The 25179-nt window shown below is 44.6% G+C and overlaps 2 protein-coding genes across 3 annotated transcripts in view; one reads left to right on the top strand and one right to left on the bottom strand.

Annotated features, from left to right (window-relative positions):
* Positions 1-349, top strand: part of TRMT13 (tRNA methyltransferase 13 homolog) — a 9962-nt gene extending 9613 nt beyond the window's left edge. Inside the window, exon 11 of the mRNA XM_066246169.1 lies at positions 1-349. Coding sequence (XP_066102266.1) covers positions 1-196 — 196 coding nt within the window. The 3' untranslated portion in view covers positions 197-349.
* LRRC39 (leucine rich repeat containing 39) lies at positions 336-25179 on the bottom strand. 2 transcript variants are annotated; one of them, XM_066246172.1, is made up of 9 exons: positions 24883-25179; positions 20187-20377; positions 13449-13554; positions 11709-11865; positions 10664-10800; positions 7014-7159; positions 6124-6276; positions 4757-4896; positions 336-491 (listed from the first exon to the last, which is right to left on the bottom strand). In XM_066246172.1, exons 2-9 carry the CDS (start codon positions 20297-20299, stop codon positions 436-438), a joined length of 1008 nt encoding a protein of 335 aa, XP_066102269.1. In that variant the 5' UTR covers positions 20300-20377; positions 24883-25179; the 3' UTR covers positions 336-435. The 2 variants fall into 2 exon arrangements, with proteins under 2 accessions (XP_066102269.1, XP_066102267.1); XM_066246170.1 differs by lacking the exon at positions 24883-25179 and adding an exon at positions 22811-23053.

Raw genomic sequence — 25179 nt, 5'->3', positions numbered from 1 at the left:
GTGTCTCCCGGTGGAAGAAAAGAAGAAGCTAGGACATCTCTGTAAGCTGCTGATTGACCAGGGCCGCGTGGAGTACCTGCGGCAGAAGGGCTTCCGGCCCGAGCTGCAGTACTACACGGACCCCGCCGTGTCCTTGGAAAACGTGCTGTTAACTGCTCTGCCAGGACAGCCCTCGCCAGCAGAGGCAACCGCTTAACGGAACGGAGACTCAGAACAGCACCTGTCTTAAAAAATGGGGGGGAGGGCTTTTGAAATTGTATTTTTATATTCATGAAAATAGAATTTAAATAGCAGATGATACGAACTTTGAAAAAAAACAAAACATTGTGGCCTCATTGAACTTTGCTAATATAGCTTTGTGTGTGTTTTTTACTTGAGAAGTCCAAACTTGAGAGAATTCACCCAACTCCCAAAGTACTCTTCTGCACGGCGTCTTTATCCGTCTGTGTCTGTGGAGGCGGGTGTCGTTGTCACACAGCCGGCTGAGTCACCTGAAACACACACAACAGGTCACCGTGTGACTGATGACACATTTACTTCCTTTCCGCGTTAACTGCGGAAATCCACTTTCCTTTGGCTTTCTGTAACACTTTATTTCTCAAGTTCGAGACGAAATGATTATCAGTTTCTAACAAGGGCCAATCTGAGAATTTGGCTTCTGTATGGATTTTTCTTTCCATGCAGATCTGGAAAGGATAATCCGTCGTGATTTTTTTCTTAGGCAAGCAGATTCAAAGATGTTTACAATCAATTTATAGATCCACCTTCATATTTCCAGAGTCATACCTGTGTTTATATATTACCAGAATTTGTCCATGCAGACACTGAAACTGAAGAGAGTTTTCAAGGGGGGAGGGGCTTTTATTTTATTGGATAATCTAGTTAGAACTTCTAAAAAGACACTTGCAAACCTACTTCACAAATTAAGTTGAAATTTGCAAATAACCTCTGAAATTAATTATATCTTTTAACAGGCCATTTTTACACCTATAAATACAAATATAAGGATGTTCTCTCTTGTCTGAGAAAAAAAAATTGTAGTACAATGGAAATTAGGTAGTGAAAGAAGAAAACCTCACATTCAGGTCTCAGGTAACTCATAAACAATTTCTATGCACAAGCAAGCATTAAGCCAAACAGATGGTAGGACTGTTAACTCTTTCCCTATCTTATCCTCGAGTTATTCTGCCTTTATTTGTAAAAAAAAAAAAAAAAAAGTTAATCATCGGTACATTTTCCAAGACAAAGATTCAGAATTACTCATTTTAGATATGATATTATTTGGTAACTTTTTATATTGTAGGTGTATGATTACATGAATTATAAATTAGACACCTAGCCTATTTTTAATTGCTGACCTTTCTATTTTAGTTTAACCTCCTATGTTTTGTAAAACTGTCTGTTCAAATCTCAGCCATGTGACCTCTCGGCTGTGTGACTGTGGGCAAGCTTTCTGTGACCCCTCCCCTGTGACCTTGGACAAGCTGCTCAATCTTTTTGTGCCTCAGTCCCCTCAGCAATAAAACCTCACAGGGTTATTGTGAACATCAGGGGAGACTGTCAAATATTTAGAACAACTCAGAGCATAGAGTATATTCTCAATAAATATGAACTGTTATGAAAAGTACCAGTTCATGTATCTTTTTAATAAATAAACAGACTTGGTTTAATTCTGTCTTGAAGTTCTCACCTTTTTCTCTTGTTATAAGTGTTATGTCAAACACTATTAAAGTAAGGTGGTTTTGTTATATTTCAAGTTAGTTACTCATGGCCTCCAATCAAGGAAACATAAATGAAGATAATAACATCATTCAATAATTAACCTGATTGGCTGGGTGGGACAAATGCTAGTTTGCATCATACGATCTGTTTTGTATCATTCAACAATTTATTCCCAGAAGCAAATGATACTCTCCAGCAGGCATGATCAGTTATGTTCCAGATAACACACAGACACAAGAGTAACGCTGATAACAGTCTGGTGGCCCATTTAGCTTAATGATACGCTTCCGACAAGGGTACCAGGTACTTTCTGGGAAGGAACGCTAGCCCTTCCCGGTGCCAGTCAAGGTCAACTGCACTTTTCCCCAACCCTGTTCACTTCCCGTGACACATCCCGCCCGAGGGACACGTGGGGTGTGCTCACAGCTCATCCTTGACTTGCAGAATCAGCAGGCTCAGCAAACCCCTTCCTGAACGTCAGGTTCATCTCCGCCACGAGCTCTCCCTGCACGGCCCGCGGGCATGCCACCAGGTTCACTGAGTTAAAACCGAAGCTCATCCCTGCTTCGCCCGGCCCCGCCCACCACGCCAGCCCCGTCCTGCCCATGCCCGCATCTGAGGCCACCCAGCCGCTCTCTCCAGAAGCAGACTCGGCCTGGAATCCCCCCTTCTCTCATCTCCATTCAACCATCAAGCCTAGCCCCACACCTGTCTTCTGTTTATCCCGTGCTCTCCAAAACCATCACAACTCCAACCTGTCCTCCGCATCATGTCTAATCACTGCGCAAACACCCTCCTTTGGGTACTGGCAAAAAAGATGTCTTCTAGTTGAAAAAGCTCCCGAACTGTTTGCTCTGCTTGTACTCTTTCTCAAGAAACAGTCTGGAGATGTAACTGAAATCCACCTTTTGGCTGAAAAACTCTTTTGACATTTTAGTGAATTATAAAACCAGGGTTTCTATGACTACACTCTTGTTTCAGTTTTTTTTAATCAAAAAATTGTGCACTTTGTCCTTCCCCTCATCTTGATTGAAGTTAAAGGCTTGCCTGACCAGTGGAGGTGCAGTGGACAGAGCACAGACCTGGAACACTGAGGTCGCCAGATTGAAACCCTGAGCTTGCCTGATCAAGGCACATATGAGAAGCAACTACTATGATTTGATACTTGATACTTTCCACTCTTCCTCCCCCACCTCCAAACCTTTTTTTTTTTTTTTTTGTATTTTTTTCGAACTGAAAAGCAGGGTGGCAAACAGACTTCTGCATACGCCCGACCGCGATCCACCCAGCATGCCCACCAGGGGGCGATGCTCTGCCCATATGGGGCGATGTTCCGTTGTAACCAGAGCCATTCTAGTGCCTGGGGCGGAGGCCATGGAGCCATCCTCAGTGCCGGGGCCAACTTTGCTCCAATGGAGCCTTGGCTGTGGGAGGGGAAGAGACAGAGAGAGAGAGAAAGGAAAGGGGGGAGAAGCATGGGTGCTTCTCCTGTGTGCCCTGGCTGGGAATTGAACCTGGACATCTGCACGCTGGGCCAACACTCTACCACTGAGCCAACTGGTCAGGGCCCCAACCTTTCTTTATTTCTCTCTCTCTCTCTCTCAAATCAATAAATAAAATCTTTAAAAAAAAAAAAGTTAAAGGCTTTCCTTCCTTAGTTTCCTAAGTGATTTAATTGTAAATTATCAGAGACTGATAGAAATCTGTATCTCAAAACTTCCCATTTTAACTGTTGGTTAAAAACCTGTATTCCCCTTAATATTTTCCATCCCCGGGCAGAGCCTCTTTTTCTCTCTGTTGATTGTAGAAAAAGGGGAGATGGCAGGGAAGGTGGCATAAACTGACACATGATGAACTGACAGAACGAGACGGCACAGCTGCAGGGACCGCATCTCGGCTTGCGTGGGCTCCAAGCCCTCGGCCAAAGAAATCTGTCTCCTCCCTCCACGTGCAGGTGGCCTTTGTGAAAAGGGCGAACCGGTTTCAGGTTCACTTTTCTTCCTCCCGCAACATCGGCCCAGAGACCAGAGCGGGACAGGAAAGGGGAGCTAGACGGAGAACTCGACGCAGGAGGGAGCGGACATAAACCGGAAGGAGCGCCGAGGGGCTGTGTGCTCCCGCAGGTCCGACCTGCTCCTCCCCAGGAGGGAGTGGACATAAACCGTGCTCCGCCGGAAGGAGCGCCGAGGGGCTGGGTGCTTCCCAGGGCCCTACCTGCTCCTCCCCAGGAGGGAGCGGACATAAACCGTGCTCCGCCGGAAGGAGCGCCGAGGGGCTGTGTGCTCCCGCAGGTCCGACCTGCTCCTCCCCAGGAGGGAGTGGACATAAACCGTGCTCCGCCGGAAGGAGCGCCGAGGGGCTGCGTGCTCCCGCAGGTCCGACCTGCTCCTCCCCAGGAGGGAGCGGACATAAACCGTGCTCCGCAGGAAGGAGCGCCGAGGGGCTGTGTGCTCCCGCAGGTCCGACCTGCTCCTCCCCAGGAGGGAGCGGACATAAACCGTGCTCCGCAGGAAGGAGCGCCGAGGGGCTGCGTGCTCCCGCAGGTCCTACCTGCTCCTCCCCAGGAGTGAGTGGACATAAACCGGAAGGAGCGCCGAGGGGCTGCGTGCTCCCGCAGGTCCGACCTGCTCCTCCCCAGGAGGGAGTGGACATAAACCGTGCTCCGCAGGAAGGAGCGCCGAGGGGCTGCGTGCTCCCGCAGGTCCTACCTGCTCCTCTCCAGGAGGGAGTGGACATAAACCGGAAGGAGCGCCGAGGGGCTGTGTGCTCCCGCAGGTCCTACCTGCTCCTCCCCAGGAGGGAGTGGACATAAACCGTGCTCCCCCGGAAGGAGCGCCGAGGGGCTGTGTGCTCCCGCAGGTCCTACCTGCTCCTCCCCAGGAGGGAGTGGACATAAACCGTGCTCCGCCGGAAGGAGCGCTGAGGGGCTGGGTGCTTCCCAGGGCCCTACCTGCTCCTCCCCAGGAGGGAGCGGACATAAACCGTGCTCCGCCGGAAGGAGCGCCGAGGGGCTGAGTGCTTCCCAGGGCCCTACCTGCTCCTCCCCGTGCCTCCTGGATGTAGGCGCGCATGAACTGAAGGCCAAATAATTCCCGTTCCTCTTCTTCCTCTGCCCTCTCACTGGGAGGAAGCGTCACTTCCAACTTCAGCGGGTTGTCTCGGAAGTTGACAAACCTAGCAGTTTGCCAAAACAAACCAAAACAAAACAATGGGATTTTTAGAGATGCCACAGAAGCATACACTTATTTTCCTGGAGACATAGCGCATGATAATATTCTAAATTACTTTTTTTTTTTTTTTTAGCTATTTTCAATAACTGAACATCTTGGTGACATGTGGTATGTATATATAGCCCAAGAATCTTTACGTTTCTTTTCTAGGAGAAAAAAAAAAACTAGCTGTAGAAAACTTTCTTTCAAAGCTTGTCAAAGCAACTGTTAGTTCATAGCACGTATTTAATGTGGTCCAGTTGAACTTCCAAGGGCAAGTCCAATGCATCTCAACTACACAGATGAGCCTCAGCTTAACAGTGGGGTTACATTCCAAAAAACCCATTTTGACTTGAAAATAAGTAGAAAATGTATGTAGTACATCTAACCTACTAAATATGATAGCTCATCCTAGTCTACCTTAAACATGCTCAGAACATGTACGTTAGCCTACAGCTGGGCAAAGCCATCTAACACAAAGCCAAGTTTATAGTAGTGTTGAATATCTCACGTAATTGATTATGCATATCACTTTTGCACCATCGTAAAGCCCAGGGACCCTCTGAACAGTTAATGCCATGAACTTAAAGTCTGCATATTTTATAGACTTCCTTGTGTCTTTTTATCATCGTATCTTCGCCACCTAGCGCAGAACTTAGTAGCTGCTGAATAAGTGAGTGAACAAACGAATGAATGAATAGATGATTTTGTTATGGACATTGTGGGATTCGGTGTGCATTCTTGTGTCTTACATTCACTGTCAGGAAGTTAGAATTTTGGAAAGAAGATCCCTAAGGAGGTTTAATAGTAATTAACTTAGTAAAAGGTTATGTTTGCTCTATCTTTAACATAATCGCCCATGTCCGTTTGTGGTACTTTAGAAGGAAAACATTCACTATTTTTCTATTTTTTGGTTTTTATGTCACAGGTGAGATTTTTCATGAAAATGTCACCAACAGAGGGCATTCCTGGAAGTTGATCGATGCCAGCCCTGCTCTCAATTGATGGAGTCTTTCTTGAATAACTCAGACCAGTAATATGTGAATCCTATCTATAAATTACAGACTTTCAAAGTTGGACAAGATTGTGTCTGTATAAATGAGAACCCAAATCCAGTGATAGTAATTTCTCTACATTCCTTTGTTCTGCAGCCGGAAAAGAACCTGCCAGATTTGCGTGGAGAACGTGTTACCTGAGGCTGGTCATCTCTTCCAGGCACGCTGGGATATCTTGCAGTTTATTGTTGCAGAGCACAAGGGTACCCAGACTTTTCATGTTGCGGATTGTTTCCGGCAAGCACGTGATTTCATTCCGTTGCAGCCACAACGTATGCAGATTTTGCATCCTGGGGGAATTGAGAGGGCTTTCTGCGATTAATCGATCACACATAACATGAAAACCCTGCTTCGTATTAACTTGAAAATCAAAGAAATGTCCCCTTTCAGAATATCTCCATTAATCAGTATATGCCTACTGAGTTAACTGACTTCACCTCATTACAGAAACTGCATCGGGGTGTTCATTTCTACAGAGCCCGGCTCTCATCGTACGGCGGTAGAAATGAAATCAATGTATTCTGGAGTTCTTCACTATTCTCGTAGAATTTCTTCGAGGAGAACTGCTGTAAAAGTGATCTAATCTGAATTAGTCTTACGAGAAAAATCAGAAGTTACTCATATGCCCATTTAGGCGAAGTCAGTATGAATATGGTTAACAGCACAGACTTTGGGGCCATGCTACCCAGGTTCAAATCCTAGCTTTACATGCGGACTATGATCCTGAGCAATTCAGCTAACATCTCTGTGTCTCCTCGCCCGTGTGTGAAGTGTACAGAAGTGCCTGGCACACACTAAAGCCACGTGGTTATTGTGGTGGCGAATTCTTGCCAATTTGTGGAAGTCACGTAGCCAGTCTTACTTTTTTCTGGAGTAAATGAAAACAGTCTATTCAGTGGTAGCCCTGTTAGAATTAGAGGTATCTATTGTGATTCATTATGTTCAGAGTCCCCTTTGTCTTGTTTGTCATTTCTCATTGCTGATGTCATCATCTCTGTTGGTGGCATGAGAAGTCATTGCATGTTACCTTTCTATAGCATCAGGAAGCTGTTCAAGTTGGTTGCCGCCCAGGTCAAGCCACTCGAGGGCCGGCATGGCCAGCACGGCGGGGGGCAGCGTGGTGAAGCTGTTCATGCTCAGGTCCAGGTGGGTGAGCCTGGGCAGAGCGCCGAGCTGCAGAGGCAAGCGGGGCTTTTCAACACGAGGGACCCCCACGGGGAAGGGGATGGCTCCCCGTCGAGGACTGCTCACGTGACGCTCGGGCTCGATGTCGTCACGGTCATCCACGGCGTGTGTGAGATCAAAACAAGCCTAAGTAACCTCCAGACAAGTGACAAGCTCTCTCGTAGAAAGTCCACCTATTCAAAGAAAATGCCTTTTCCAAGATAACCAAGTTCTGAGGTTAACAGAACCTGGCTGGCAAGGGGAATATATATATATATATTCCCCTTACAGTAAACATATCTTATGCTTTATGCCATCCAGGAGTTGAGATTTGTATGGAAAAGCCCAAATTCAAAATAATATTTTTATTGAAACACCCCTACTTTGTGCCTGATGCTATACCTATGATATCTCAGTCATAGAACTTGCTGTTTAGTAACTCTATTTTTTAAATAAAAACATCAATAAAAATTTATTAAGACTAATACAATAAACACCAGTATGCTCAGGTTAAGAAAGACAATATGGCCCTGGCTGGTTGGCTCAGAGGGAGAGCATCGGCCCAGCGTGTGGAAATCCCAGGTTCCATTCCCGGCCAGGGCACACAGGAGAAACGCACCTCTGCTTCTCCACCCTTCCCCTTCTCCTTCCTCTCTGTCTCTCTCTTCCCCTCCCGCAGCCAAGGAGCCATTGGAGCAAAGTTGGCCTCGAGCACTGAGGACAGCTCCATGGCCTCTGCCTCAGGTGCTAGAATGGCTTTAGTTGCAACAAAGCAACGCCCCAGATGGGCAGAGCATCGCCCCCTGGTGGGCATGCCGGGTGGATCTCGGTCGGGCGTATGCAGGAGTCTGTGTGACTGCCTCCCGGCTTCTCACTTTAGAAAAATATATTTTTTAAAAAAAGAAAGAGAGAGGAAGGAAGGAAGGAAGGAAGGAAGGAAGGAAGGAAGGAAGGAAGGAAGGAAGGAAGGAGAAGAAAAGAAAAAAAAGAAAAAGAAAGAAAAGAAAAGGAGAGAAGAGAAAAGAAAGACAATATATTGGTATGACTGCACCTCTGGGCTCTCATCCTCCTTCCTCTGCAGAGGAAGCTCTTGTCCTGAACTTGAGTCCAGCACTCCCAGGCCTCTGCAATGCTTTTATTACTCTACATAAATATGTTTCCTGTAGATTTCTATCTATATACATTACTATTAGATACGTTTTTCTAAACACTTTTATATTTTTATGCTCTTAAATATTATTTAAAGATTATGGTCGAGGACTTATTTTTCTTTAACTGGTTTTTTTGTCTCTCAATATCAGTATCAATATTTTAAAATGGCTTCACATTGATGCTTATAGTTTATTCATTTTAAAATAGCCCCTTAGCCTGGCCTATGGTGGCGCAGCGGTTGGAGCGCTGACCTGGGATGCTGAGGTCACCGGTTCAAAACCCTGGGCTTGCCTGGTCAAGACACACACATGACAAGAAATCAATGAACAACAAAAGCGAAGCAACTATGAGTTGATACTTCTCGCTCCCCTCTACCTCTCTCTGTCCTCTCTCTCTCTCTGTAAAAATCTATAAATAAAATATTTAAAAATCAATCAATCAATCAATAAAACAGCCCTTTAGTTATCTGTGCTCCCCTAATTTGAAAAAGAGGGGAGTACGTGAGTCCTTCATCATCAGACCTTATTTAAATTAATGGAAAATTCTGACATCAGCTTTACCTTATCTCTGTTTTATGGACAGAATGGCTTAGAGAGGTCATGTGACTAGCAAAGATACAGCTATAAGGCGAGCCTAAATTTTCATGAAAGCTAAAGCCATAAAATTTCACCCCTCTTTCCGTAGAAGAGCAGTGACAGTTTCAGGGTGTGAGGATTCAGCTCACTTTCACATAAAACCTCTCCACCCGGCTAGGAAAGCTCTATGTTTTATTCTGTATCAGGGCATTTTCAGAACCCACAACTTTTAGCACAGAAAAAATGCATCAATCCAGTGTGCTGTGGGCCAAAAAGAGCAGAAAGGTTCCATCTACTACTAGCTGAGGTTTCTCCAGCTTTAGAATTCTAGCCCTTTTCAAAATCTGTCTTCAAACTTTTACATATTTGAAATGGCTCAGAATGGAGTACAAGAAGATTGTCTTCACAATCAGCATAAATGTTTGTATCTCAAGTGTGTGCAACGTCAGGGCTGAGAGGTAAGCCTCCTATCGCTGACTTCTCGGGGCTACTAGACCACTCGGATGTTGGAAGATTGAAAATATGCTAAGATTACTAGAGTCAAACGGTCTTCATTTTGCACATGTGGAAACCAATTAAGTGGCGTGTTCAAGGCCACCAGCTGCTTAGAGGCCAGCCTTGGAAATGACCCCAGACTCAAGATCTCAGCTCAATATTTGCTCTAGTAAAATCTATTTCTCTACGTGAAGAAAGCAAGGAAAAGAACAGTTAGAACAGGCATGGCCAAATTCACACAGCTTTTTGGCTCCAGACCAATCCCAGGAACAAAATCGTAGGAATTAGAAATTAGAAATAAAATACTGATTGGTCCTCTTGTTGGTATAAAGAAATTGTCCCTGTGATCTTCATTTTCATCATAAACAGATGCATACTTTCCACTAAACTGAACTGTTGGAAGAACAGATAGATATAGGGACAAAAACCACATTTCACTTTCAGAGCAACAGTTACGGGCGACATGTTGACTGGTTTGGAAAAAAAGAAAAGGGATGTTTTCACCGAGATACAGTGGGAGAAGGTAATCGTCTATTTTATTATGAATTTTACTGTTTTTCTTAACGTTCCCCCTTGCAGGGTCATTGCTTTCAAGGCAAGGCACCGTGGGAATTTCCTTTGCTGATTCTAAGAGCATCAAACGTGTTTGAAGAGCAACACAAACGTCTGTATCGCTGTGCTCTGTTTGGTTTCCACCAACACCGAGACACCATCAGAACGCCAACCAGAGTTGGAAGGCTTTCCAAGTCCCCTGCTTTGCTTTGTACTTGGTGGAGCCCAGGAAGCTACTTTTCCTGAAAAGGAAACAGTTAGTTGTTCCTAATCTGAAGAATTCATGTCTTATTACTGAACCTCTCTCAAAACTGAGCCCTCTGTAACAGCCAACTAGTGAGTGAACCAAAGAGGGTTTTCCTATCAACACATTGTCTGTGCTTTATGGCGACAATATCAACTACAACCCAGGCTGTACCTTCACCTCAGGGAGTAGGAATAAGTCAGACTCACTCTGGCCTTCAAGGAGAGAGATGACAGTCCACTCAACACAGGATGTCCGTCCGGTGACAATAACAGAAGTATCTTTTATGTGATCTATAAACGCTAAACAGAGGACTCCCTTATTCAAACAATGCATCTTACTTAAAGATAACAGGAAAGGGCTTTCTCTAAATACTTCCTGAAATGGAATGTATAGCTTTTCTTTACCGGTGTTATTTTGACCCATCACACCGTTGAGAGAAGTCAGCCACCAGCAGGTGGAGGATAGAACCGTCGGCCTTTGTGTGTCTCTGACCTCTTGTGGAAGATCACAGATGTCTCTGTTGACCGCAAGTTCCAGTTTCTCTAAGCTGGCACAGTTACTTAGCTCCTTGGGGACAGTCTTGATTTTGTTGTAACTAAGAATCAGTTCCTGAAGTCGAGTGAGCAGTCCTACAAGAAAAAAATAATAATACATAGTAGAGAGCAGCAGGTGGGTAGAAAATAGCGTTTCCAGTTATGAGGTCTTACAGCGTAACTTTCTCGCCAGTTTCATACTGATAAATTCACACTGGTCAGGTTCTTAACGCTTCCCAGATAAAGGGGAAGGTTTTATCAGTGCTTTAGGCAAAAAAAATACATTTTTTTTCATTCTGTTTCATCTGTACTTTATCCTGACCAATTTTCCATTTGGGTTTTTTATTCCTCCTTTACCAAATCTAATTTTCTTTCTTGCGTTCAACCTGTCCCCTTCACGGAGGAAGAACTGAACCAGTGATATTGGTTTGAGGAGCGATACAATTACATTTTCAAAGGGATGACCTCTCCTGCATTGCCTCGGTGAATCCAGAACAGGGGTCCCCAAACTATGACCTGCGGGCCACATGCGGCCCCCTGAGGCCATTTATCTGGCCCCCACCACACTTCCGGAAGGGGCACCTCTTTCATTGGTGGTCAGTGAGAGGAGCATAGTTACCATTGAAATACCGGTCAGTTTGTTGATTTAAATTTACTTGTTCTTTATTTTAAATATTGTATTTGTTGCCGTTTTGTTTTTTCACTTTAAAATAAGATATGTGCAGTGTGCATAGGGATTTGTTCATAGTTTTTTTTATAGTCCGGCCCTCCAACGGTCTGAGGGACAGTGAACTGGCCCCCTGTGTAAAAAGTTTGGGGACCCCTGGTCCAGAAGCTTGGATTGCCCCCAGGGCGTCGGTGTAGAGGAGATGTTGACATTTTTCTCAAGGCTCAGGGCTCCGTGGTGATGAGATCTTGATTCCACAGAGCCAGCCGACGTCTTCGTGACAAGCACAGCTCAAGGGGGGTAAAACGGCGCACGGGGTAAAAGCAGCCGCCCTTACCTATTCCTCGCGGGATCTCTGAAATCGTGTTCCGAGACAAATCTAACACAATGAGGTTCTGGAACCTCCCGACGAACTCGGGGATTTTCAGCAGGCCGGTTCTGTGCAGCTGCCACTCCTGCAGCTGCCTCAGTTTCAGCAGAGAGGAAGGCAGACTCTGAACCCGAGAAAAAAAGAAATTACAGGTCATGGTGTTGCCCACATTACCCGACTGTCGTGCCTCACTGAAGTAGGACTGTCTAGGGATGCTGTGCTTTGCAGAGGGACGTGGAGTATGTTTTTTTCTCAAGTGGTTTGTTTCCAAGTATTTTGTTTCATTTATTTAATTATTTGTTTTTATTTTTTGCTAAACCGTCAAACCCCAATAATAATACAAAAAAAAAAAAAAACCCCAGCCCTGGCCGGTTGGCTCAGTGGTAGAGCGTCGGCCTGGCGTGCAGAAGTCCCGGGTTCGATTTCCGGCCAGGGCACACAAGAGAAGCGCCCATTTGCTTCTCCACCCCCCCCCCTTCCTCTCTGTCTCTCTCTTCCCCTCCCGCAGCCAAGGCTCCATTGGAGCAAAGATGGGCCGGGCGCTGGGGATGGCTCCTTGGCCTCTGCCCCAGGCGCTAGAGTGGCTCTGGTTGTGGCAGAGCGACGCCCCAGAGGGGCAGAGCATTGCCCCCTGGTGGGCAGAGCGTTGCCCCCTGGTGGGCGTGCCGGGTGGATCCCGGTCGGGCGCATGCGGGAGTCTGTCTGACTGTCTCTCCCCGTTTCCAGCTTCAGAAAAATACAAAAACAAAACAAAACAAAAAACCCAGTATATTTTGGTCAATAGTACACACACAGAGAGCTGTGCCCCAAAGAGCCTGTTGTATTGGGCTTTCCTGGGGTACCTATCTTATTGACAATGAGAATATGGGGGTTAGTTGAAATCATAGAGAAACCAAAAAATCGTTTTAATGATTACTTGATTAAATAAATCACCTACTTAATTCATATACATGAACTGTAACTGGAAAATAAAAACTGATTTTAAAAAGAATAATTTTTAAAAAAATAATTCATATTTTTCTTTCCCTTTGGTTTTGAAGTATTTTATAAAAGTTTTTAAAGAGGATTTTTTTTAAATGTCAGAATCCTAGAATTTTTAGCTATCTTAAAGTCTCTGCCTTTTCCCTTTCAGCCTAAAATAGTCAAAAGAGAGAATAAAGGAGTTAACCCCCTAGCTAAATATACCTACATGCATAACAACACTGACCCAAGGGGTGGAGGCCCTTGGAAAAACTAGAGAACACCTCACAGAATCAAGCAGTTTGTATGTGTGCATGCAATCACGTGTGTGCCTGAGTGTGTGTGTTTGTGTGGGGGGCGAGAGAGAAGAGAGGGAGAAGCAAATCGGAAAAAGTTAATATTTATTTCCATCTGGTGAAGTTTTAACTGAGTATTTGTTTGGGAAAAGCTATAGAATTTTTATTAGGTCATCTTTCTATGGAAAATGAGAAATTATTAAAAGGATTCGTAGAAGAAGTACTTCAAATGACGTAAGCTTAGGCGGAGTGGAAGCAATTTGAATTTTTGCACACACAAAGAATGGGACGTTGTTTCTTCTCAGTTGTTCCTGTTGTCCAAATTCATTTGGGTGTATTATTAAAATCATCTAACTCTTCCAGTTGTAATGACACAGTCTCAGAATCATTCTCTCAACTTTCTTCCAAAAAAGCAAAATGTAGAAAACCAAACGTTCCTTGGAAACCGTACCTTCCATTCCTCGTTTTCTATCTTCAGAATCACTCTTCCGTTTTCCCTGGTGACCTTTTCTTTCAGCCTGGTCAGGTTGACTCGCTCTTCCCAGATCCGTACGAGCCTGGGAGACCAGGGAGTCATTTTAGCTCACAGATAATGACATAGGCAGTGTTCACTCATACATTAAACAGGTAAGAGCAGATACTAACGTGGTCTTAGCCAAAAGGCTGAGAAAAGATAGCATTCACTTTTATATATATATATGGCACTCACTTTGGGTCCTCAGCATCCTGGCCCATCAGCCTGACCAGGTAGTGGCACAGTGTATAGAGCATTGATCTGGGATGCTGAGAACCCAGATTCAAAACCCTGAGGTCGCCAGCTTGAGTGTGGGACCATAGACATAACCTCATGGGTTTTTGGTTTGAGCCCAAAGGTCACTGCTGGCTTAAAGCCCAAGGTTTCTGGCTTGAGCAAGGGGTCATTGGTGCAGTTGGAGCTCCCAGGTCAAGGCACATACGAGAAAGCAATCAACGAACAACTAAGGTGCCACAACTATGACTTGATGCTTCTCATCTCTCTCCCTTCCTGTCTGTGTGCCCTTCTTTCTCTCTCACTCTCTTTCTCACTAAAAAAAAAAAAGTTTTATTTTAATAAACAGAAACCTCAATATTTCTAAGACAGGGGTCGGAATCTTATGGCTCGCGAGCCAGATGCGGCTCTTTTGATGGCTGCATCTGGCTTGCAGACAAATCTTTAATAAAAAAAATAATAACATTAAAAATATCAAACATTCTCATGTGTTACAATCCACTCATTTCCTACCGCTCATGTTCATGGTTGCGGGTGGCTGGAGCCAATCACAGCTGTCCTCTGGGACAACACCACATTTTTATTGGATAATGCGTAACGTATATGGGTCATTGTATGGCTCTCATGGAATTACATTTTAAAATATGTAGCGTTCATGGCTCTCTCAGCCAAAAAGTTTCCTGACCCCTGCTCTAAGAGTACAATAGTTACTGTTTATATGTTTGTGTTTGCAAAATATACTGTTCACAAAATTTAGGGGGTATTTCAAAATGAATATGAAGCAATAAAATATCCCCTAGTGTTTGTGAGCAATATATTTCTATAGAGTCAGTGTGTTTTTATCTGCTACTTGCCTAAAGTTTATTCTGCTAATGAGGGCACTGTGGCAATGCTGATGCATGTGGCCTTCCAGACTGATGGGTGTGGTAACTGAAACAAAATGTATAACGTCATCTCTTCAGTCACATCACTTTTTATAAGAATAGAACTATTCAAACATAGACATAATGATTATTAATTACTTCTACTCATCAAGAGAGATATGTATTTCAGAGCAAGATTAAATGACAATACAACTGTCTTACTCCCTAATCTTTAACTTCGGTTAGTGAATTGATCAAGATCCCACATAAGCCAAATTAAAAAGGTCCCCTTTTATGAGCTTATAATGAGGTTGTTATCAGACAAGTCTATTTTCATCTCTATGATGATTCCTGAATTCTTTCTGGCCCTGAATGTCTATGGTCTACGTCCAGAATGTACCACATAATTTGGTGACCTTGGGCAAGTCATCTCACACTGATGTCTAAGGTCACTTTCAACTCTAGTCTTTCTAGTATTAATTCCTACACTGCTTATTTCAAGCTTGACGTCCATTCAAGTTTCGATAGAAATTTCCCACCTCCTCGAAATCCCTTTTATTACAATCTAAAGCCTTTCCCAGACATTGTCACACCAACCCTTAGTGTCTTCAGGGCAGTGTGGCTTCAGAAGTCTTTAAACTCTAGGTTTTTTTAGCTCAAATGTTAGCCACATTTAGCTGAGACAAGAAGCACTCAGTGTTACATCCTTGCTCTTTCCACCGCTTGCCTGTTAGAGACCTGTTGCTTCTTTTGTTTACTTCCCTGCCGGTGCTGTGATCTAGCAGCAGCATCCCTGGAGCTTGTTAGACACCCAGAGTCCCAGCCCTCCCCAACCCCACCCCGACCAACTAAAGGAGAATCCTGATGTTAGGGAGACAGCCGACTCCTACACACTTCCGAGTTCAAGAAGCTCTGCTCTGGTCAAAGCAGAACAAAATAGAATGAACGTTTCCTTTCTTTGGATTACGGCTGGTTGGTTTTTAAATTCTATGATTTTTTTTTTCCCATTAGCCTTTTTCCCCCTTCTTCTAGCAATCAGTTTCTTTGCCGTACTCCAAACGGAGTGCCAGCGCCTTACCATCTGACATCAGCTGTGGTTTGTCTGCTTATTATTTCTTTAGTAATACTATAGGTTTTTAAGTCTACATAGTTTACTTTTGAGATGGCCTGGACTTCATTTCACCAAGAAGCAAGTGTTATAACGCTATCCAATTGATTTTTACAATGAGATTGTTTTAAGATTAAGGGAATGGCGCCTTGAAAGGCCACATTTTGCAAATTCCTAGTCAAGATCGTAGAGCTAGAAACTGATTTTGGTCTAGGTGAGAGAAAAAAAAATTAAAAAGGTGGAATTTCCCCCCTAAATTTCTTAAACGATCTCTGATTTTTTTTTCCTCCTTAAAAATTGTCAGAAAACTCTAATATGGCCTATACTAATTATAGCTGTTAGCAGGGTCTTCTCTGTTGTCTCCTGAGGGGCGCAATTTGGGGATGGTGTATCCTTAGCATCCCATGGGCTCACAGCAGGTGCATGTCAGCGTGGTGCATGAATAAGTGAGTGTCCCAAGGGGCTGACCCTAAGGTCCCTGAGCTAAGCAAGCAGAGGCCAGACCCACTCTTAATGGTCACAGGGGTGTGTATAACTTTTGGAACTGACATTTCACTAATAGGTTGTCGGGAGCCGATCAATGACTGCTGGCTGACAAGGTCACAGCAGGAGAAGACCCACAACTGCTGGCTGACAAGGTCACAGCAGAAGAAGATCAAAAACTGCTGATTGACAAAGTCACAGCAGAGAAGACCAATGGCTGCGGGGTGACAAAGTCACTGCAGTGAAGACCAATGGCTGCGGGGTGACAAAGTCACTGCAAAGGAAAGGCACAACGATACTTCCCCCTTTGACCTTTTGAATTAATCTGGCCTTATATCCCCCCTTTCCTGGGTGTGTGCTATTATTTATGACACAGGGATAATAGTACCGTGCTTTCCCTATAGATTTGTAGTAATTTCTTTGAAAATGAGACAGAAGGTGTAAGTTCCACAGAAAAGCCTGTAAGCCCCTTGAACTGGGCTCATAAACATAAGAGGCTGGCCATGATATCCCTCATAAAGGGTTAAGTTTGTAGGAGAATTTCTTCTTATTAATCATGTTAGAAAGAATAAAGTTAGAACTTAACTAGTGTATGAATATAGTAAATGAATAAAGTTTAACTAGACATTAGAATCTTAGGTAAAGTGTAGTGGAGTGGCCTGTTGCGTGGCCTTGGATAGGAGTGCAGCTGGCTAGTAAAGAATGTTTTGTTAAAAGACTTGTTTTGTCACTGAAGGTAGTTGCTGGGCTTTTCTCAGTAAAACATTCTCATGAGATTTTTGTATTTTCCAAGAATAAGGAGAGGAATGTGGTGGGATTCATAGCAGCAATAGCAATTAATGCCTTCTGATATTATGTTGCTACTAGCTATCTTGCAGGTGCACTCTATGTATCTTTAAGTAAAAGTTACTCTTAATACTATGTCAGTTTCTTAAATAGCAAGCCTTTTGTAGTCTTGTGGGAAAAGAATTAGGACACTACATGAACTCAAGGCTATTTGCCTGAGCAAGCGGTGGTCCTTTGCTAGTCCTTGATGATTTCGTCTGCTATCTCTTTCTGTGCCCTTGACTCACAACAACAGTAATATAGAGTTATTAATTAGTACTAATCTTTTATAAGTTTGTACCGATATTGTTATTACTATTCAAGTTATTGTATAACTGTACTTTGAATGACTTACCACCTGACTTGTAGCTTATAGATATGAATTAACTGTTATCTGGAAATATGTAACCATAGTGAAACTAAAACAATGATGTATTCAAAATACCATGTGATTGTAACTTAGTGTGTGTGCATAAAAAGTAATGTTAGACCAGCCATTGGCGGAGATGCCTGGCAGTAAATGCTAACTAGAGAATAAAGAGAAAGAAAAGAATTCGGCTCTCTCACTCGATTTCGCCGACGCCGTCTCCTCCTGTGGGACCCCTGGATCCCCCCCGGGGCTGGACCCTGGCAATAGGTAATCCTCCTTCCCAATCCCAATCTACTCACGAAGCCGGAAAAAGAAGACACAATAGGGGGAATAATGCCCACTCCCCACTCTTGTACAGAGAGCACACACAGAGCTGCCGAAGCGAGGCGATTCCTACCTAGACGTGTGTAATAAGTGGCATTCAGGAGCTTAGAACCAAGTCCTCATTCCTGACTGCTGTTTTAAAGTGAGCAGGGGTTATCAAGAGGATCGTTAAGTCCAATTTACCCGACTTGTGTTAATATAAACATCAGAGGTTTCGGGCGAGTAGCTCTCTCTATACACAGAGCCAATCTAGGGGAACGAAAGACGTGAGGTTAATGTCATGCCAACAGAGTCAGATGACCCGAGTGTGAATACCACACCCGCATTTATTAGCAATGTGATCTTTGACAAGTTACTGAGACCCGTCCTCCGGGATTTCCACCTTGAAAATGGAGACAATAATAGCACCGATATGTGGCGGAGAGGTCCGATTGTGTTCCGGGGATCTGGGACTCCTCTTCTTCCTCAATAATAATAGATCCTCTAAATTTAACTGGGCGCACAATGGCTTTTAGCCCCCCTGCAGGTAGAGATGGGTCACGTGACGCCTTGGCCAATGGGACGCAGGCAGAGTTGGTGAGTGCACTCTCCTGCTGGCCAGAATCGGATATGAAGGCTGCCGTGTGTGTGTGTGTGTGTGTGTGTGTGCGTGTGTGTGTGTGTGTGTGTGTGAGAGAGAGAGAGAGAGAGAGAATCGGATATGATGGCTGCCGTGTGTGTGTGTGTGTGTGTGTGTGTGTGTGTGTGTGTCTATTTGGGACCATGAGGTGACTTCAGGAATGGAAGCCACCCACAGCTGAGCAACAGGGCAGAAGCCCGAATATGGGGCTCAGTGGCGCGCTCTTCCAGCCCTTGGATCGCTTTACCCAGAACTGCTAACAGGCTTGTTTAAGGCGCTACCATTTTGGCTGGCCTTCTTACATAATGCCACCTAACCCACCTCTGGGGAACTCCGTTTCAGCACGTTGAGAGGGTTCAGCGAGACAGTGCAAATAAAACGCTTAGTAAACAGTGAGTGCACAATTAATGGCCGCCGCCCTTCCCATTGTCAGCAGCACTCACGTTATCGGTTTCCTTGGGAAGAATGGCCCCTCCCCCTCCAGATCTGCGTTTTACAGAAAGTTATCAGAGACACATAGTTGCTAACCAATAACCCTTTCCACCTCTTCTTTGCTGGGAGAATGCTAGTTATTGTCCGGTGTTTACACCTTCCCCAAGTAACCCAGGTCTACGTTTCCATGTCTACATCAATCACACAGTCTTGTTCCCAAGAAGGTAACGGCGAAGGGGGTGGTACAAATGACCCAATCCTGGCCAATAGAGAAGAAAGAGAAAGAAACAGTTTCCTCTCAGCCAACAACACAGTGGTGCTGGGCTGTGATGCCTGGAAGTGTCCCCGTCACCCTGCGACACTGAGGGACGCGAACCCGAGGTCGGCAGTGAAAGGCGATGAAAGAAGCGGACTCAGCAAAGCTCTCAAAGGTTTGGAAGGGCCCGACCCCAGGACTTCCTTAGCGTCTGAGCCGTTTGGGGTTCAACTTTCTGTTCCAGAGGAAAGGGGTCATGGGGAGTCGGGGAGGACAGGGGGCTATTCTTGCAAACTGGTAAACATTTTGGAGACATTCAGTGAGGAAAGTAAGGGGTTACCAAGAAGGCAGAGGGCATGGGAGCCAAACTATTTAAATACAGCCCAAATCAAAGAAGCAGGTGATTCACAGGAACCCTGGCTGGAACTCACAGCCATCTGAACAGGTGAGAATCGACAGAACCTTCCACCAGATGTTGTGTTAGATCCTAGAGTGTATGATGCTGAGCCAACAATCACTGAAAAGTAAACGAAGTGGTACTAATCCAGCTTTGACGCTGCGATTTTCACACATAGACACTTGTATTTTCTGAGTCCCCATCACACGGCCACCCTTAATTGAGCCGGGTGGTTACTTTGGGTATATAGTGAGGTTTCTATAAATGATACTCTCCATGAAATTCAATAACAAAGCACTTATTATTTTTTTCTTTTTGTATTTTTCTGAAGTGAGAAGCAGAGAGGCAGAGAGACAGACTCCCGCATGTGCCTGATCTGGATCCACCCGGCATGCCCACCAGGGGGCGATGCTCTGCCCATCTGGGCAGTTGTTCTGCTGCAGCTGGAGCCATTGTAGTGCCTGAGGCGGAGGCCATGGAGCCATCCTCAGCACCCGGGCCAACTTTGCTCCAATGGAGCCTTGGCTGCAGGAGGGGAAGAGAGAGACAGAGAGGAAAGAGAGGGGGAGGGGTGGAGAAGCAGATGGGCACTTCTCCTGTGTGCCCTGGCTGGGAATCGAACCCAGGACTTCTACACGCCAGGCCGATGCTCTAACGCTGAACTAGCCAGCCAAGGCAATAACAAAGCATTTAATAAATGCTCTTTTCTATAGCGATGCTCTGAGGTTTCACTAATTCAACATCCCAAGCGGGCGACAGCCTACCTCTGGTGAAATTCCCTCTCTCGCTTCAGGTCTTCACTGAGCGTCTTGATTCTCTTTTCCCAAAGTTCCTTCACAGCATTGACAGCCCCGGCACAAACCACATTTTCTGACATGATTTCTCCACATTGTCACAGAGTCACCAACTTCATTCGGTTCTAAAAAGCTGTCACAGATGCCATCTCAGAAAGGACCTGATTGTCCGCGGGTGGGAGAGGGGGAGAGAAAAAAAATCCATGTATTTCAGAATGTTTATCGAGTACCATAGGAATGATCCTAATAGCTTGTACTTGTTCAACACTTTTCCTGTTCCCCAAACTATTAGTACACGTCACGGGCCGCCTCTCACCCAATCATCCTCATAAAAATACTACGACATGGGTACTTTCATTGTCTCTGGAGTACAGATAAGGAAACTGGGCCTGCAGGAAGTTGGGCAGTTGTTCAAGGTTTCATATCTAATAGGTGGCAGAACCAGGGAGTGATGCCAAGTGCACTTGCCCCGATACTATGAGATTCACAGTAATCAGAACCTGCAGGTCATTTGCACGTCCAGTGGCAGGAAAATGGTTAAAAATGGACATATAAACTAAGCTGGAATTCAACGAAGGGGTAATATATTGGGATTTATTTGCTCTTGGGTGAAATAAGTTGCAAATGAACAGATGGGATATTGAGAACTGTGACCCGAATCTCAGAAACAAGAAGAAAATAACCGCAGGGGAATGGTTATGCAAATTATGGTAGATCTGGTTCAGGGAAGGCTCTTTGCCTCACAAATTAGGGCACTGGTTTTTTTCACCTAGAGATATTAACAATAGTGAAAGCATTTGATTCACAATTAACTGAATGGTTTTCCTCCCACAATCAGGACATCAGTGATGTCCACTCCACCACGTCCATTCAGCATTATCCTGGAACGCAAGGGAAGTAAACAGAAAGGGAAGGGAGAAGGGACTTCGCAGTGGCATAGGGAATAGGTGTGCACTCCTGGCCCCGGAAGTGGCACCAAATGTTGCTGTCATGTTCTCGGTGGAGAGGAATCTGGTAATAGCTATCAAATGCACATTCGCACTTGCAGGAGTTTATACCGCAGATGTTTTTTCCATTGCAAAACGATGCATTGCAAAGTTCTTCAGCACGGTGTTTTCCAGCAAAAGATTGGAAACAACATAACTTTCCGCCAGTAAAGGAGAGTCCACCCACATCCTTTCCGCCAGTAAAGGATAGTCCACCCACATCGTGGGAAATCACACAGCCCCGTAAAGAAGGAACGGCCTTTATAAACTGGTATGCCTTGATCTCTAAACTCTGTGACTGCCACAGCTTACTTACCCACCTGATGAATGCAGGTATTTGGGTTTCAGATTTGTGCTATTATAAGCAACATGCTTTCTGAAATCCTGTTTTTTATCTTCTTGGTGCTCAAGTGAGGAGCCAATAGATATCGTGGATACTTATGAAACAAGACGTAGAAATAATCATCCTTTAGTTTTAATGTTATAAATGTAATCGAGAGAGGCACTGGAAATAGGCCAAAAACTCTAGGAGGTATTAAGAGAACACTACTGTCATCTTCCATATTGAAGCTCCGTGGATAATGTCTAACTTGAACAAAAAATAGCATGACACTGTCTTTGAAAAAAAAAAAAAGAGAGAAGGAAACATGGAGAAAACCACTGAAAACTAAATCCCGAAATAGTTAAAATGTTACTTCTAGGGTGATAGGGAGAGATGGGGTATATAATGTTGCTTTACATTATTAACCACCTGTAAATAATCAATTTCTTTTAAGTAAAAGCATGCACTATGTGTGGTGAAAGAGACCAAGACAGAGAGGGAGAAGAAATGAATTGCAGAGGGAAAAAGTTTAAAGTTTCAGGACTGATGCATCATTGCCAAGAGGCAGAAAATCATTAGGAGCGGGTCTCTATTTCTAAGCAACGCTTGCAGACCCTACATGGGAGCAGACGGCAAGATCTCTCGGCATTTAGAAACCTTGGGATACGTGCGCTGATAATCCAACTTGCCCGAGTATGTCACAGTCAACCTACAGTTTGTCTCAGTGTGGAGCACATTTGAATTATTTGCTTATCAAACAATCAAGTGTTCTTTTTACATCCCAAGTATCTACAGGCAAATGTGTATTTTACTAGACATACATGGGCTAATAATTCATTTTCTCATCCACCGGTAACCGTTGGGCCGCCTTCCCTTTCCCGAAGCAGAGACCAGTTTCCCTTAGAGGCAGATGGGTCAGTAACGATGCCTGTATTTTTGCTCCTGGCATAGGATCGTGGTCCCTGCCTCCATCGTTACCTTGACAGACAAGCACGGGCCTTGGCAGTGGAGCTAGGATGGCAATGACACGGCCCCGGGAAAGTCAGCTTCCCAAAGTCAAAAGAAAGAAATAGAGTCTCCTAGCCAATGCTTCCTAACTTGGAGGGGTCATCCGTCTTCCGGGGAAGGACAATGACGTGCGTGATCACGAACCCACAAAGAGACTTTTAAATCCAGTTCCTAGCTTAGTGGTATATTCTAGCACTCACAGACACAGTATAGGCATCGGCAGCAACTTATTTATATGGGAAGAATGGGGGGGAAAAGTTTAAAAAGAAAAGACTTACCATCGTTGGTGGCTGCAGAAGCTTGACAAGCCCCAAGCTAGCGATTAGCAGCTAAGAGTGTGTACAGCACAGAGATGTTTCCCGTGGGGCTCCGAGTGAGTCAAGTCCTGGGTCAGACTGTCACCAAGTGAATGGTAATGTCAGCCTAGTTCTAAATTTAGCGCACAGGCGAAGCTGAGAATAGCCAGGATCATGTGGGGCATCCGTTGGAAGGATCAGCTGATAATGTACGCGGGCGCCTTCAGTCACGGCAGCTCGCTGACCCGCAGGCATCGTAAGGTGAGCAGGCGTGCCTCTTCCTAAGAGCCTGAAAAATGATCCCTTCCAAAAGCCCTTCCGCTTTTCTTGACCTCCGCACTTTGAATATTTAAGAGAATTTAATGACTCTGTTCCAAGCAGAGAAACTTGGAAATAGGATGTATGCTGTAACAAAACCCTACCTACGAAACTATTGATCTTTTAACTAGTTAAACTAAAGGCACAGGTACATCTGAAAAAAAATAAATAAAAAAGAAAACTGAAGGTGGGTGAGAAGTAGGGGTCACAGGAGCTTCAAATTTAATCTCTCTCAACCTTGATCTCTTCAGCTTTGCATAGTGGGAGTTATTTCCTGGTTCTTTAAAAAGTTATTTACTTTTTTTTTTCAATTGGTAAGATATGCCCATGGAGCAAAATTCAAAAGGTAATTCCGCTGTCTCCCTCCAGTCATTTAATTTTCACCTCTGAAGGCAATCACTGTTGCTAGTTACTCGTGTGCCCTTCCAGAGATGGTCTGTGAATTTATACAGTTAAAAGAATCCGACATTGTCATTTTTTATAGACACATACACACACACGCATGCACACGCACACATGTAGAAACACATCATTTCCCTAAACCGATCAACAGCGGAGGCGCAAGCACGTATTATATGAAAACCATTCATTCTAGCACTTACTAACAATTGGCCAGAAGTTAGAAGCTCACTGGAAATTATTTTTAAAATCCTCACTGGAGAAAATTATGCTGTCAGTCTAAGCAACCAATGTGCCTGTTAGCAAGCAAAATACAAATGAACAGAACATCACTTCCGTTAGGAATGATGTGGTTGTCATCATCTTTCCTGTTATGCAAAGACAGCGCTCATGGGAAAGATAGAACCCAAATGGTAGTAATCAGCATATGATACAACTTCCTGGGGCCGTTTAAATCTTATGCTGGATGAACAGAGAATAAAAGCCAGGATAGTCTTGCCTCAAAAGAAAAACAAAGCAAAAGAAAAAACACCAGCAGTAGCACACGCACCAAATCATGACACAAAAATTGCACTAGTTTCCTGTACGTTGAGAGATATTTTTGGCCACATAACAACTTTAAAAGGTATGGTCCTTTGGCTTTTATTTTTATTTACTGCTTTTCTTTTCTTTTTTTTTGGTTCCACAGAAATAAAAGCCATTCTGACTTTTAAACTCATTCACTGCCTAATCCTTTCTTCCTGGGCCACAGCACCAGCCTTTGAGGAGAGGTTGTGTACATTTCAAAAGGCAACTACCATAATTACTTTTTTCACATTTCCACAAAAGTGCGATGCGGAACCCTTAATATCTGGAAAGATGGGATTGTGAGAAGACTGTATTTTTAGTTTGGTTACAAACCCAAAAAGAAACATGAGGCCTGACCTGTGGTGGCGCAGTGGATAGAGCATCGACCTGGAAATGCTGAGGTCGCTGGTTCAAAACCCTGGGCTTGCCTGGTCAAGGCACATATGGGAGTTGATGCTTCCAGCTCCTCCCCCCTTCTCTCTCTGTATCTCTCTCTCCTCTCTCTCTCTCTCCTCTCTAAAAATGAATAAATAAAATAAAAAAATAAAAAGAGAGAGAGACATGATGATATGGAAATGATACCGCTCTGTGAAAATCGGAATGCCCTGCGATGACATGTCTACATTTCTAATAGTCACAGACATTTTAGGGAATCAGGTGCTGTAATGACAGAGGAGGTTTTTGTTTAAAAGAAAAATCATGCCACCCCTGTGACAGTCTGTCTGGCTCTGTCCAAGCAACATTGGAACCAACACAGCTGCACTCCTGACCTTGTGTTGGACGCACAGCGGAACCGGAACCGAGGCCGGGCTCCTGGACCATCGGCGAGGCCCCAGGCTCGCAGCGTGGTTAGTGCGGCCGCCTCGCCCAGGGCCTGCTCTCTGTCCCACGTGGGTCTCTAAGGTTCCCAGTTGTTAGTCAAGGTCGTCCCTGCACTCCGCATGACCTCGGTTACGCCTGCCACCCACATCACTCACCTTTGCCCCGGCACTTGGCTCTCTCCCTGCATTTTTCCAGGATATTAACTCACTAGGATTTTCCAGATGATTGAACTCTTGTGACTGATA

Source organism: Saccopteryx bilineata, chromosome 11 (assembly GCF_036850765.1).
Source record: "Saccopteryx bilineata isolate mSacBil1 chromosome 11, mSacBil1_pri_phased_curated, whole genome shotgun sequence".
Classification (NCBI taxonomy): domain Eukaryota; kingdom Metazoa; phylum Chordata; class Mammalia; order Chiroptera; family Emballonuridae; genus Saccopteryx; species Saccopteryx bilineata.
Note: the sequence above shows the minus strand (reverse complement) of the source record. Positions and strands in the feature narration are given on the sequence as shown.

Excerpts from the sequence above, each read along its gene's own strand:
- LRRC39 (XM_066246172.1), bottom strand. The coding sequence starts at position 20,299 with ATGTCAGAAAATGTGGTTTGTGCCGGGGCTGTCAATGCTGTGAAGGAA. Across the intron at positions 7,160-10,663 it reads TCTGTGATCTTCCACAAGAG|CTCGGCGCTCTGCCCAGGCT; the intron begins GTCAGAGACACA and ends TTGCCTCTGCAG. Across the intron at positions 492-4,756 it reads GGAGGCACGGGGAGGAGCAG|GTGACTCAGCCGGCTGTGTG; the intron begins GTAGGGCCCTGG and ends TGTGTGTTTCAG.